This window comes from Labrus bergylta, chromosome 9 (genome assembly GCF_963930695.1).
Source record: "Labrus bergylta chromosome 9, fLabBer1.1, whole genome shotgun sequence".
Taxonomy (NCBI): domain Eukaryota; kingdom Metazoa; phylum Chordata; class Actinopteri; order Labriformes; family Labridae; genus Labrus; species Labrus bergylta.
The window spans coordinates 9,942,497-9,957,892 of record NC_089203.1 but is presented as its reverse complement, the minus strand read 5'-3'; the positions used below and the strand labels follow the sequence as shown (position 1 = coordinate 9,957,892).

General features: G+C 40.0%; 1 protein-coding gene across 1 annotated transcript in view; it reads right to left on the bottom strand.

Annotated features, from left to right (window-relative positions):
* The window catches only part of aff2 (AF4/FMR2 family, member 2), a 99,251-nt gene extending 86,813 nt beyond the window's left edge, over positions 1 to 12,438 (bottom strand). The window contains exon 1 of the mRNA XM_065958606.1: positions 12,208 to 12,438. Within this exon, the coding sequence (XP_065814678.1) occupies positions 12,208 to 12,260 (53 nt within the window). The 5' untranslated portion in view covers positions 12,261 to 12,438. The remainder of the gene's footprint in view (positions 1 to 12,207) is intronic.
* Positions 12,439 to 15,396: the final 2,958 nt, after the last annotated feature.

Here is a 15,396-nt window from a genome sequence, read left to right as displayed (position 1 = left end):
TAACAGGCAGAAGCCTTGAACAGAAACAGACTCATGTTGAACAGCCGTCCCTTGTGTCAGCACTGGGTTAGAAAATGGACACTTTTGCCTTTTGGATGAGACAGATGAAAATAGTTACCTTACATTGCACTTAATCCACACAAGCATCAGTTCAAGACTGCTGTTAGGGATCTTGTGTGAGGTATTTAATTGCTCATGGATTTTAGTGAATTCACATCATTGAAGCACTAACTTCAGGTGTTATGAACTTCTTTGAGGGGCTTCAATACAAAGCCAGTGGCTTTGAGAACCCTTACATTGTCCCTACATTTTTGGATGTAGGTGAGAAAGGTACCGCTCGACTTTTAACACAGATAAAAAACAGGTTGGTGTCCAGGGACGTCCCAAGTGGACTAAAATATGCTGCAATGCGGTCCTTTAAATTCAAAAGATGCTTCGACTGAAAGCAAACCCTGAATGTGTGCATTTTTTTGGGTCACTGCTGCTTACGTTGCTTATAAGCAAATAGCTAATGGTGAATATTTGTAGTTTGTAGAGTCGGTTGTCTCTCAATCCTGCAGCAAAATGTCCGATATGTCCTTGGGCAAGAAACTTAACCCCAAATGCTTCATCGGTGGCATATGCATGTGTATGAATGAGATTAGTTACTTCTGATGGTCACTTTATAAAGCAACCTCTGCCATCAGTGTGTGAATGGGTGTGAAATGTATTACCTGCGGTGTAAAAGCACTGTCTGAAGACTAGAAAAGCACTATACAAACTTTGATTTAAAGTGTTACCGTAAAGTACGTTTAGTGTTATCAGTTATTTTCACAATTGTTTGAATGGACTTCTCATTTGTAGAGTATAAGTTGATTTCTTAACTCATAGTATGGTACTGGTGATTCAGCAACAAGCTAAAGTTTACAGTCATAGTCTAACCTTAAACCCCCCCCAGTCCTCCTACAGGTGGATGTTGGGGTGGTGGTGGTGGGGCTGAGTCAGAGCTGGCAATAAAGGAGTAGAGGGAGAGACCGGAAATCTTGCAGCTTAAATAGACGACTAATTGGAAGGAGGTGTTGTCAGGTGATTGTTGAGAATGAGGTATGTCAAGTGTGAAATCATTGCAGCTCGTGTTGACTGCCTGAACTAGCTCGCAGGCGTCGCCTCATTTATGTCCTATTCCACCTACACTGAGAAATGGCAACTTGAGCAGATGATTTCCAAATATTTCCCTTTCCAATTTCGGATCATTGTAATATATAATTTGCAATAAAATGTGAAATGATAACTTTTTGATAATTATTGTCATTTTCCTGTAAAACAAAACATGCATATAAACATGTAATTCAACCAAATATCTCAACTCTAAACTATTAGTGATGTAGCTGTTTGCCAGGAGGCTGTTGGTTAAAAGTTGGGTAGAGTCATTTCTAATATGGGGACCGCCATTGTTTGGCTTCAAAAACTCCTCGTCAGAAACCGAAGGGTGACGTCACTGGCACTACGTCCATGTTTTATACAGACTATGATCAGAACTAGCAAAAGCGCTTTAAATAAATCAATGGCTACTATAATTGTCAGGGTGTCTAAGATAATGAAATGGTTGTAGTCCACTTTCATGTGCTACATGAAATGAACCATGCAATTGTGGTGCCTGTCTTTTTTTTTTTTTTCTGATGCTTTACATGTGCATCTTATTTTGGAGCCATTTTCAACCTGATATAATGCTATCTGTTCTTGACATAAGAGAATTTATGCTGTCTCTGCATTAATCCCAACAGTATCTGTCTTATCTGCAAAGACCTTTACAGATCCCTCCATGGGCACATAAAAGCAAAGCTGCTTGCATACATATAAGATGTCAAGTAAGACCTTTTAAAAGGTAATCAACAGATCTCGTATAATATCTTAACTCTTGATAACTTCTGTTAAATTGATATAACAGCAGGGTAAATACAGAAGCATTGCAATATGTGTGAAGCACTGTGTGGGAAAACTACAATTATATAACTGTCTTGAAAAACAGGTTCTTTTCCTACGCAATACAAGTTTACAAAAAGGGGACACAGTTCAAGACTCAAAATGTTTTTGTATCAACCAAAATAAACAACCCTGAATAACTCTGAATGAGACATGATTTAAATCTAACAAGAGAAGCATTTAGGTTTGAAGTTGTCAATGAACTGGAAATGTGAGCTTAGGTGTAAATACATGTTGGTTCATCTTGTCCCGACATTTAATCGAGGACTATCTGAGGAGTCTGTGAATCACTCTTATTTTTTGCATTGTCCATCTGTCTAGTGGAACAGCACCTGGGGCCTCTAGAAAAGGGCCTGACAGACTAGCAGATGTTTTCTAGGTCACTTTATCCTGCATGAGACCATCAAGGCCACCCACGTACCTGGTTGCTACACTGGGGATATGAATGTTGTGAAAAGCCTCGATCTTCAGCAGATTCAGATGGACAAGCACTTAGTGTTCTGTCAGTGTGAAAATGTGCAGACGTGACCTGTTTTCAATTGTCATCCCTACGCAGGGCACAGGCCGGCTCTTGGTGACGGCACGTTACACACAGGCTAGTGCAACTGATGAGCTTGCCAAATGACTTTCTTCATCTATTACAAGTTGGATGTCATCCAGGAAGACTGATCCCTCCAACATTAGTTATATCTACCCTTCTTCATAAGGGGAACACATTTTACTTAAAGCAGGAGTTTGGCATTTTCTGATTTGTATACACTTCCTTTGAAGTACTTGATAAGATTAATACATTAAGTGTGCACACTAAATATCAAGCTTATTTGGATTGTTTTGTTTTGTCTTGCATGTACTGTAAAGATACCAATGGTACTTGAGCTTGTATAGTAATTTTCTAGTCTTCTGACTACTCAAAGTGTTTTTACACACTGATGGCAGAGTGTAAAAACAGAGCTATGTAAAGTGACCATCAGAGGTAACTAATCCAATGCATACACATGCATACGCCGCCAACGAAGCAGCAGGAGCAATTTATGGTTGCTGCAGGGGCTGGGAATCGAACCCCCAACCTTCTGGTTGATAGAACTAACTTTACCAATTGAGCCACAACCGCCCCAACCACAAATAATCACTATATCAAGAGACTGTAAGGGTTGGGGTGGAGGGTTAGAAGGGTTGTTTGAGGGGACGTTAGGTGGGTGGTTGGGGAGGGATTTGTCACGCCATTAGTAAACCATTCTGTGTTTGTGTTTTACCTGCATTGAATAATTTGTGTTAATAAAAAAGTTGATCACAAAACTAGAAACCAGTCAAGTGTTAGGCATGCTGTGAGTGTTTCACATTACAAAATACAGTAGGTTTATGAAAGTCCTCAAAGCACCGGTGAAAGTAACTACAGGTCTCAGTTTCTTTTTCCTTTTTTTTCCTTTCTTTTGTCAAACATAAGCTCTGGGAGGGCAAGTAGCCGAGTGGTTAGTGTGCATGCCCCATGTGCGGAGGCTATAGTCCTCCAAGCAGGTGGCCCAGGTTCAAGTCGGACCTTTGGCCCCACTCTCTCTCTCTCTCTCTCCAAGATTTCTGACTCTATCCGCTGTTCTGTGTCCTAATACAAGCTCCCAAGCTCCAGAAAGCCCATGTATGATGTGTCCTTGGGCTAGACACTAAACAAAATTGCTAGTCAAAATAGACAAGAAAAGAACTACACAAGCTCAATAAGTCCATTTACCATTTCCCTTCTTTTAACTCAGGCTCTCATTGTATTGTAGTCTGGGAACACAAACAGATGAGCCCACAAATATAGCACACAAATATACATGTGTCCAGAGTTGGTGTGTGTTTGTATCCAAGAGGAAAAAGCACACAAACCTTTTGAATATGAGCCTTAAGTATGTCCAAGTATTGACACAGACCTGCCTCTTCTCGTCTGCAGTGTTAAAATTCTGAGATGGAAGTCAAGCCAAATATTAAAGGAATGGTCCTCCAACTACCCAAAAAGCATCAGGCTAAAATCCGGAGAGCCTTAAATGTCATGAGACTACTTTTAGAAAAACACAGATAAATGATGCTTGAGTTGACTTTATCCATCATCATTTGTGTGCGAGGCAGACTTAATGAAACTAAATCACAGCAGACCTTCGGATACACAAAACACCACCTCCGGATCAATACACATTTAGACAGCCTGGGCATCATGCATAGACACAAGCGATGCACATTTACACACAGCAAGTGAGAGTGAGGCCCACACACACACACACACATGCACAGCCTATTGATTGAGCTCCCTGTTTACAATTTTCTCTTCAATAGTTGAAGTGGCAGAGTTAAGGCCTACAGCTTCCAATGTGTCCTCACCAAACCACTGCCCTCTATCAACAGGCTAATGAGGCTTAACTGAAGCATTAGGGCAGTCAGTCCACGCAATTATAAATTAAGCTCTGTGTCTACGAGGCTATAAGATGTACTTTGTCTAAAGATGTTCATTACTCTGAGCAAAATTATGGTTGATATACTCTCTAGTTTGACAGACCCGTGCCTTGCACTGTTTAAGGCTCAAAGGGGTAATTCAGAGTTTCAGAACAATTTTCTTTTTGAGGGATACAAATTGTGAACATATCACATGCAAAGCCCTGAAGTCACATTCAGTTTATCATCTGTTTGTTTTACTAGCATCTGTTAATCACCAGACATCCGCTCTTTGTCTGTTGCTAGTTTAAGTTAATGTTTTTCAAATGCTGAGATGTTCATGGAAAAAGTCGTTACACAAACACAAACCAAACTATTTATTTTAGTTTATTGTTAGCTCTGTTGTGACAGATGTCAGTGTCATTACTCGATGAACGTGTTCTGCCTCTGGAGCGAAACGTGATAATGACTATGATTCAGGAAGTTCATTTCGAGGGTGATGAAGCAAAGAGTTTCAGTGAAGTTTATGTATTTACTTTGAGTCAGGAGGCGGAAAACACCTAAACCCCACCTTCAACCACCTGACGAGAATTCATCCCACTCCACTCTGTTTTCTCATTTCTTCGACCCACGGTCCCTTCCCTTCCTCTCATTCATCCACCCACTGTCCCTCATCCCTTCCTCTTCAACTTAATGCATGCTAGGGGATGTGCATTTCAGCACCCCCCCCGTTAATGACAACTGAGTGAGGTGGAAAATAGAAAAGACACCTGTGCTGCACTACAAGACGCTTTGTTTACCCTAGGGCCCAAGGTGCTGTGCATAGACAGGATCATCACTAGTAAAGTGTACAAATGTCTTCATTGTTCTCATGTTAACACTGCCAACTACATTCAAACCCACTCTCTCCCCTCCACTCCCCTCTTTTACTCTGTGTGTTTCTCTGGGTCTTGATGCCGCTTCCTACCCGCTGTAAATACTGTAATTTGTCACAGAGAGGCCTCCATGTAGAGGATGACCTTTCGAAACCTCACAGTACATTTGCCTAGGCCTCGAAAGGCTTTCTGAGTAAACCTCTCCATCTTGCTCTGGCTTACTCTGTGACATCCGGCTTTCAAATTCAGATTTGTTATTGCTGTTTAAATAGAAAAACTCAGGAAAACAGAGAACTATCACAAGTAAATCCACGTCGGATTGTTACAGCTTTATGTTTTTCTGTGTAGGATTTTGACTTAGAGGCAGACACATCTGGCTGTAGATGTTCTCCCTGATGTGTTCGTTGATGATATTGACAAGCATTTGCTGTTCAGATTTGTTTTTTGTGTCTTTTAATGTCTAATGATGTATTTTTGTATTTGGATGTTTGGCTGCTTGTTGTTTGAGAGATTTTGAATCTCAATGAGTTTCTTTCCTGGTTAAATGAAGGTTAACAAAAAAAAAGGTGTATCTAGTAGGGGTGTGACGAGATATCGCAATATCATAAACATGACAATATTTCTCAAAGGGGTGAAATCAGAACAGAGACAGAAAGCAACAGCCATTGTGAAGGAGTCTGATGTTGAACTGGATATTCACAGTAATTGTTGTGTGCCATTGTTGTGTGGCGTTCTAACCTCTCTCCATTTTTCAAAAGCATGTCCAACATTGACCCTAGTTTGAGCACGTTTCTGCTCGTGGAGCTCATTAGAAACATGCAGAGGTCGGGTAGAATCAGTTATATCTGAACCAGTTCACTTGCCCGCTTCCATCACTGTAACACCTGATGGTCTGTTGTTCGCCTGGAAGACAACACTATGTAAAGTGCCCATTGGTATTAACTAATCCCATTCACATGCATTCCCACACCGCTGGTTTGGGGTTCAGTGTCTTACCCAGAGACACTTTGACATATGTTCTGCAGGAGCTGAGATCGAAGAGGACCAGCTCTCCCACTGATCCAAAGCACCACTAACATCTATCAATGTCTCTAATAGAAAACCAGACAGGTCTCACAAATGCCTGCAAAAAGCAGGGCAGCTCAAATTAAATATATTCACAAATATACAGTCTCGTGGAGGTATCGGCAAAATGAACAGTTACTGTAAAAAATCAGAGAAGAGAAACATATACTAATACACCAGGTTCATGTGGGTGTGTGCGCATGTGTTGTGTGTGTCTGCATGTGTGTGTGGGGTTGTGTGTGTGTTGTGTGCGTGTGTGTTGTGTGTGTGTGAGTGTGTGTGCATGTGTTAACATTCTTAAGCTGCACCATGCTTCTCTTGGCAGAGGCTTTGCCAACCTCGGGACATGCTGTGTGTGTGTGTGTGTGTGTGTGTGTGTGTGTGTGTGTGTGTGTGTGTGTGTGTGTGTGTGTGTGTGTGTGTGTGTGTGTGTTGTATCAGTATCTTAGGTGCATGAGGGCAGAAGCTACCTGGCACTGATTGCAAAGTCTCTGTATCCGTTGTGCTCTCTCTTTCTCCACTCCTCTGTCAAACACACATGTACACTCCTCGTTGTATTGTCCACCAACGACTATTTTATACATGCAATTAATTTTGTTTAATTTATAACATATTTTAACTGACAAATGCTATTGTAACAACAATAATCATTATTTATATTTGAACAAGGGCTGGGCGATATGGACCAAAAATCATATCTTGATATTATTTTTTGCAGAATGGCGATACAGTGAATATATATTTCAAGGTTAGAATGCAGAAAGGTGTAAGACCGATGTAGAGCTGGCTAAACACTGAAGCTTCTGCAACATGGCAGTCTGCGTGAGCATCGACTCTTAGGAGGAGGGGGTGGGGGGAGACAGCTCTCTCCAATGTTTTGAATTTGGACTGCCTTACTCATTTTAAACTCTACGTGTAGTTACATATTGCTCCTTTAAGTGATGATAACAAGTTAAAGATGACTTTGAGAATGCAATAGTTGTATCTAATGGTAATAGAGCCTTTCAGTTAAGAAGAGTTAAACCTCGTTCCCATCTTCTCATGAGGTAAGGTAGAATCCTTTTTCATCTTAATATGTCACAGATGGTGGACTTGAACTGATTGTTTGTGGCCTTTTGTCAAGTTGCTATGATGCATCAGCTAAGTCCTAAAAGAAGATACGTCAACAACTGGAAAGTTACATCTGTATAGTATTAGAGCCTGTGGAAGAATCCGTCCAAGTCTACATCTTCTCACAATTACTTTTTTGCACTCACCCTCTGGAATAAAAATCCACATGAAATTGCGAGTTAATGCAAATCCGGGAAGACTTTCACTTTTTCAAAGCTGCTCTTTTCAATTATTTTTATTAGCGTAGATAAAATGTGTGTAATGTGAATGTTGTCGATTGGAGTAACCACTCAGCAGAGATTAATCAGGAGCCTCAGTAGTTTTATTCAGCTCTATGGAGCGCAATACTGTATGATCTAAAATATTAAGTTTTATTTTAACAGTCTGCAGCCGCCCATAGCTAGGCAGCTCTTAGGTTAAAATTAATCTTTTATCTTTTAATTAACATAAAATACATTTTAAGTTTTATGTTAACGTGCCAATGTGCTGCTTGAAATATCGAAATAAGTAAACTATAAATAAGTTAATTATAAGCTTTCTTTACAATGACTATCTCTTTACAATGTGGAAATATAATCTGAAGAAACGTTAAGATTTCTCTGTCTTCAGGCTTCAGCATCGTGAACATGACAAACTTCTCTGTCTCATTTATCCGTTATTTTGTGCTGCAGAATAAAAAAGGATCTCATAAGATGCCATTACCAAGAAGTGCTCTGAAAGAATAAAAATCCATATATCTCAGTAATATAAAAAAAATAGAAAATCAATTCTTTTTTGTTCCCTCCTGTATGGAATGGTAGAGATTTCTTCCAGAAATGTTTTTTTCAATTTATCTTATCACCTTTTTCTAACATTTTTTTGCAATTTCTTGTCAGCCTGGGAAGAGCCAGCTTCCTTTCACAGCCTCTGAGCAGCAGCTGATGTTGTTGTGAAATAACATTTGGTGGAGTTGGTCTGCCAAGCCAAGGCTCATCATTTAGCTATGATGCAAACTTCTGTGATGAATGTTCTACTGCATTTTTTGACAGAAAAATAAAACACACCATCTACTCTTCTGACCAATCAAAGCTCTTTTACACTACTTGTCACATTCCCCCATTCAGACCACATTGCCAAACTGACAAGTAGATGATGTCACGTAAAGTGATAATCAGTATATACTAAGGATGAACCTGCTAACCAGTTAAACTATTAACCAGTTAACTGGTCAAATGATTAACTGGTTAACTGTGATTCATTAAAACATCATGGTTAATCAATCGTACAGGCACACTACACTGAGTCTTCGGTAAATGGACTTGAGCTTTTCTAGTCTTCTGACAACTCAAAGCGTTTTTTACACCACAGGTCACACCTACACATTCACACACTGAACGCAGAGGTTGCTATGTAAAGTGACCATCAGAAATAACTACTCCCATTCATACACATTAATACATTGCCGACGAAGCAGTGGGAGCAACTTTGGGTTAAGTGTCTTGCCAAAGGACACATCAGTGATCAGTCAGCATTTTGTCAAGTTGGTGTCAAAATTGTGTATCAATAAAATTTAGAACAAAGTTTACCAAGAACTGTCAAATACAGAGCGAGTTGTGTTAACAACAAATGCCTCCATGTAAATTCATGTGACAGAGAAATTATGAAAGGAGGAGTACATGGGAGGGTACATGTGGGGAACATGGGGGGGGGGTACATGTGTAGACCCATGAGCCTGCTGTTAGCCCTCAGCAGTTCCACTCCAGCAGTGGGGTGTTAAGTACCCTGCTCCGGGGCTCTTTCATGGTGGCTGCTGAGGGACAGCAGTGTGTGTCACCTTCTGTGCTGAGATTCTCCCTGCTGGTGACGGTTGCCAAGTGATTGTACTCCCAATACACTGTTAGAGTGAAGAGGCATTTATACTTAACCTCCTTAACGTTCAAGAACTGTCTAAAACTGTCAATATATTATAATGATCAAGGTGGTTAACTCTGTAGTAACACGTGTCTAAATATTTTGAAGCATGACACATGAATTTGCTTTGTATTTTTTAGGTGCTTTGAAACATTTTTAAAATATTTGAAGCACAATAGTTTACCCATTGTCAAAAACGTTTTCAATCCTGTTTTAAGTGGAGATGCACGATCCACTTTTTTTTCAGTTCTGATCTTTCAGTTTCCGATACATATGTACCAATGCTTTTATATCTTAAGGATTAATGTTATTGTTGTTGTTACGTGTCAGGCTGCAAAAAGCTGTAGTAATCCCAGCACTGCAGTGTGATGTCTTCACATACAAACAGGAAGCAGCAGCAGCTTTCAGGTTTTCCAAATTAAATCTTTGAAACTGAAGTTTAAGAATTATACTTTTAATCATAAAGAAGGAGTTCTCCCTTCTCGTCTGAATGTCGTCATGGAGACGATTTGTGAGCACTTCTTATAGTTCAGTCTGAATGTCTGAGCGATGAGAATGTTTTTTTGTGACCAACCATATTTTGTGATCAGTGACGTTGAATAGCGCCGTCCGATATTCGATATCCAATACATAAATTACTTCAAAATCAGACCCGATACTGATATGAGATTGGATCGGCCAAATCTCTAGTTTTAATTTAATGCTGTTTTGTTTTTTCATTTGATGAAGAACAAAGGATTTTCTCATTTTCATTTACCGACATAAATCCTGAATATGCATGGACGCACCATCACCAGTCATGTCTTAAATACAAGCCATAGTTGTAAATTAATCGTTGTAATAAATTCCATTTCATGCAGAATCACCAACCAGCTGATGGACTGTCAGTAGTCCTTTAAACCTCCAACCTCTCTGACCTAAACAGTCGGCCTTCTTCTTCTTGAGGTCTGGGCTGTATATCAAGTTTTTAAGATATAATATAGTTTATATTACATTAAAATAATGTTATGTGTTTCTTCATTAGAGCCCCAGTTCGCCTGTTTCTCCTCTCGCTGTCTGTCCTGCCCCGCCTCTCTCCCTCTCTGTATATGAAACTCAAAAACCGACTGAATAACAAAAAAAAAAATTTCACAAACGGGTAGTTACATTTCATATTATTTTTCATGTGCATGTTGATATTGTGCATCTGGCTGTCTAGAAAAGCGCCTCTGTGACATTTGAGATATATATAGTAAAAAGAAAACGGTAAATGGACTTTTCAGTCTACTCAAAGCGCTTTTTCATCACGTCACAATTACACATTCACACACTGATGGTAGAGACAGCTGTATAAAGTGTCCATCAGAAGTAACTCATCCCATACAGAAAAAGCAGTGGGAGCAACTTGGGGTTAAGTGTCTTGCCCTAGGACACATCGGACATATGGCTGCAGGAGCTGGATTGGATTTTTGGTCAATATCACCCTGCCCTAGTCAATAGCAGGATCATTTCATTATTAACATCACATTTAACATTTCAAGTTATAACAATTGCAGCATCTTTAAAAGACGTATCATTTTTCATCTCAGACGAGGTTTAACCAGGCAAAGATATCCTACCTTGAACTGGCAGTCACACGTTCTAAGAGCTACAAAAATGTTCAGTTGGGTCTAAGAACATGTCAATCAATGATTCAATATTAGGGGTCCAATCATTTGATCCCTGGTTGCTCCAGTCCAGAATCGCAAAACCTCCCAAGAGAGACATTTCAGTCAATATAAGATAAGATAATTTAATTTGGCTGAGATTCTGAAACATTTTTAAACACACACGCTGAAGTTAACATAAATATAAAACATTTATTTATTTTTATATATATAAATGTTTTATTTTATTGTTTTAATATGTACTTTTATTCTAAAATGTGTAAAATATTACAGCTATTACAATATATAACAGTTTACTATGGATAATACTGTTACTATTGTGTTTCCAAACTTTTGACTGGTAGTACACATATATATACTCATATATATTATAAGATAATAATGTAATAATATAATAGGACTAATCAATATTTGATATATTTATATTCAGATTTATTATTTGTATTATTTAATTACAAAGCCACGGCTCTACAAAGGAGACACTGTAACTACTGGAAGCAGCACCGAATGCAGAATGGAAAAACAACACGTATTATTAATTTAAAAGATCATTCTGAAATCAGACAAAGATAGGTTATATATTTTAATAAGGCTATTTAAAAAAAAAAAAAACTATTAATTTAATTCACAGTTGCATACCGGCAAATCAAGCCCACACACTAAATGCACATAAACACACGTGGGAAATTAATTAAAGCTCCGCTGACGTCCCAAAATCATTCCTCTCTCTCTCCCTCTCTCTCTCTCTCTCTCTCGCTCTCTCTCGCTCTCTCTCTCTCTCTCTCTCTCATGTGTCCATGACATCCTGTGCTCCTGACAACAGACCGACCACCACCATCAGCAGCAGCAGCTACAACTCACCTAAACTCTGTTGACCAACATTGTCTAAGATCAGATCTTTCCAGTCACAGTTCTGTTGCCTGACATAAGGATACCGTCCACTGACATTGCATTATTTCTCCATAAATCTGCGGAGAAGCCGGCGTTACTCTGGGTATATTGTGCGTATGCAGACTACGTCTGGAGCAAAAACGGCAGCTTTAAGGTGACAAAGGGAGACGGTCTGCACGATTTCTGAGAGACTCTCTTTGGCTGCCTTTCCATCTCCCCCAAAAAGAAGAAAAAAACATGAAACCATTGATTTGAACTCCAAAGCAGGGCTGCCGTGTCCGTCCATTCACCAATTTAACCTCGTTAATTTAATATAAACACAAATAACTCACAGTGAATCTTTAAGCAGTGTGTCCAGGACTTACCATGGTTGTTCAATCTCCCAGTCTCTGAAAAAGTCGAACTCAAACAGATCCATTGCTTTGCTTCAGCGCTGCTTCTGCTTCTGCCGCTGCCGCTGCTGCTGCTGCTGGTGTTTAAAATCCGAAGCTGGTGCTACGTGGTTCTACATGGGCTCCCTACTGCTTGTGTGAGTGTGTGACAGAAAGAGAGGGAGAGGAGGCAGAGTTGAGACAAGCGGCGGCCGCTGCCAGGAAGCTGCTACGTGGTCGAGGCGAGCTGACAGGCGGGCAGAGGTGGAGGGAGGGAGGAGTACAAATACAGACTGAGAAGAGCTGGGGAATACACTGATATATTCATAGCAAACATTTCCCCCCTCACACGAAGAGCTGTGTGCCACAAATTCTTGAAAACAAACAAAAAAAAACGTCATTCTATTGAAAATTGTGGCACTTCATATGTTAAATGTTTAAAATAATTTTAATACAGTCCAAGTTACTTTCTATTTATCAGCTGTTAAAGTAATCAATGGAGTATCGTTTTCTTATAAGACAAATAGAATTGAGAATCGTACACTTCATGATCTTAAGATGTGTGATTTAGTTTGATTGTAATTATTTTTGCTGTAGTAAGCTATTCAAACTCTAAAAAACCTGTGTGAAATTCCCTTGCTTGCTGAGCTATGCTCATTTGATCCACTTCAACTTTATTGTCCTCCAGGGACATTTGGTTTGCAGCCATGTCAAAACAATAAACATATAGAAACACAGGCACATAGACTCAGACAATGGAAACAACATACACAGTGAACAACATTAAGTACATAAATAGTCCTACTAGAGCTCATCAGTTAACAAGGGCTGCATGGTGGTGCAGGGGCTAGCGCTGTTGTCTTATAGTGAGGAGGTTTCTGGTTAGAATCCCCATCAGCCTCCCTGTGTTGAGTTTGAATGTGTGGGTTCTCTCCAGGTACTCTGCCTTCCTCCCACAGTCCAAAGATGTGCTGTTTAACAGATGGCAATATTAAACCCTAACCTTCCAGTTGAGGAAACACAGCTGTCCCAGCAGCAAGATCTACAGTCTATAAACCTGTTTGCTCTAAATATATATATATATATGTATATATAATATATAATCTGCTCTTTGTGATCTTTTGTCATCGCAGTGCTTCATTCATTTTAATTCAGCGCTACTATAACCACATATCTGTTTCAGTAATGGTCTGCTTATCCAGTCACTGTCTGTATCTGCTGTGCTTCACCTGCGACTAAATAAAGGAATAAATGTCTCAATTACTAATTCTGTGTGTCTGTGTGCGATGGGTTAGATCTGTTTGATTAGCCTCTTTTGATGATTTCAAATCAAACATTGGTAGCCAAGTTACTTCATGCAACCAGATCTTTGTCTCAGATCAGCCAAGGTTACAGTAACAACAACACATGCAACCCACTGTGGGTCACACACTTATTGCAACACATGCAACCCACTGTGGGTCACACACTTGCTGCAACCCTCTGTGGGTCACACACTTATTGCAACACATGCAACCAACTTTGGGTCACACACTTGCTGCAACCCTCTGTGGGTCACACACTTGCTGCAATCCACTGTGGGTCATACACTTATTGCAACACATGCAACCCTCTGTGGTTCATACACTTATTGCAACACATGCAGCCCACTGTGGGTCACACACTTATTGCAACACATGCAGCCCACTGTGGGTCACACACTTATTGCAACACATGCAGCCCACTGTGGGTCATACACTTGTCAACAAATGCCCAGGGGAACTTGTGACTGGACATTTGGTTCCTTTAAAAATTCCTTCAACCCACAAGCATGTGTGTTTCTTTTCCTTGAATTGGAAGAGCACAAGAAGTCTAAATGTATTTAAAGTGATGTTTGAAAATACTGGCTGTGTGTTCGTGTGTGTGTGTGTGTGTGTGTGTGTGTGTGTGTGTGTGTGTGTGTGTGTGTGTGTGTGTGTGTGTGTGTGTGTGTGTGTGTGTGTGTCTGTCTTTGTTTAGGATGGTGTGTCACTTTGTTTATGTGTGTGTGGTTGTGTGGTTGTGTGGTTGTGTGTTTGGGTCTGGTCTGGGGCAACATGCCAACACTGCTCTGCATCACACAACCAGAAGGAACAGCAGCCTGAGCTGAGAAGACAAGAAGAGAGGAGAGCTAACCACAGCATGATGCAATACTGTCTGAGAGTGTTAGATTATGACCTTGATCAATTTCACTTACATCTGACATCCCAAATCAAAATTTCAGACATCTTTTTGGACTTTAGAGACTCTACATTCAACCAATAGTCAAGGATTGTGTGTGTGTGTGTGTGTGTGTGTGTGTGTGTGAGAATAAGAAGGGCTGTCCAAAATTAGGTCAGACTCCGGGAGACAGAATGACTAGAGAGAGGGAGAAGAGAAGACGGAGAGACACGGCAGAATGTAAAAAAGGAAATGAAGGAAAAGCTAAAAAAAGAGTGAGATAATAAAAAAGACAGCAGTATGAAGATGAATCGTGGTAAGGTCAAATGTACAGAGAGCTCCACACAAAAAGTCAATGCCCACTCATTGCACAGTCATTACAATCAGAGTATATGTTTAGAGATGTTCTATTGTCTTTGCGAAAAGTGGTTTGCAGAATGGTTAAGGCCACAGCTGTGTCAGTTATTCATATTTTAATGACAACACAGAGTGAGAGTCTCACACACACACACACACATACATAGACACTTGGCTGGAAAAGAAATACAAACTGCTAAAATAGTCATGAAGGACCAAGTTCTCATATTCAGCTCATTACACTTGCTGTGTATCTTGCAGATTTTTTGGGAGTGCGTGTCATGAATTTTCAAAATGTGTCTAGACTTTCTCTCGCTTCCAGCTCCATGAAAGTTGCAGAGAATCAACGCAGTGCCACAGCTCCCCCCTGTGGATTAAAGTAAGTATTAGAAGATGATACAACATTGATGTTCCATCATGTTTAAAAAAAATGGACTTGGTAAATGGACTTGAGCTTGAATAGTTCTTGTCTAGTCTTCTGACTACTCAAAGCGATTTTAAAGCTGAGGTCACAGCTTTTCATTCACACACTGGTGTCAGAGTGACCATCAGAAGTAACCAATCCCATTCCTACACATTCAAACACTGCCGTAGAAGCAGCGAGAGCAAATTGGGGTTACTGTAAGTGTCTTGCCCATAGACCTACTG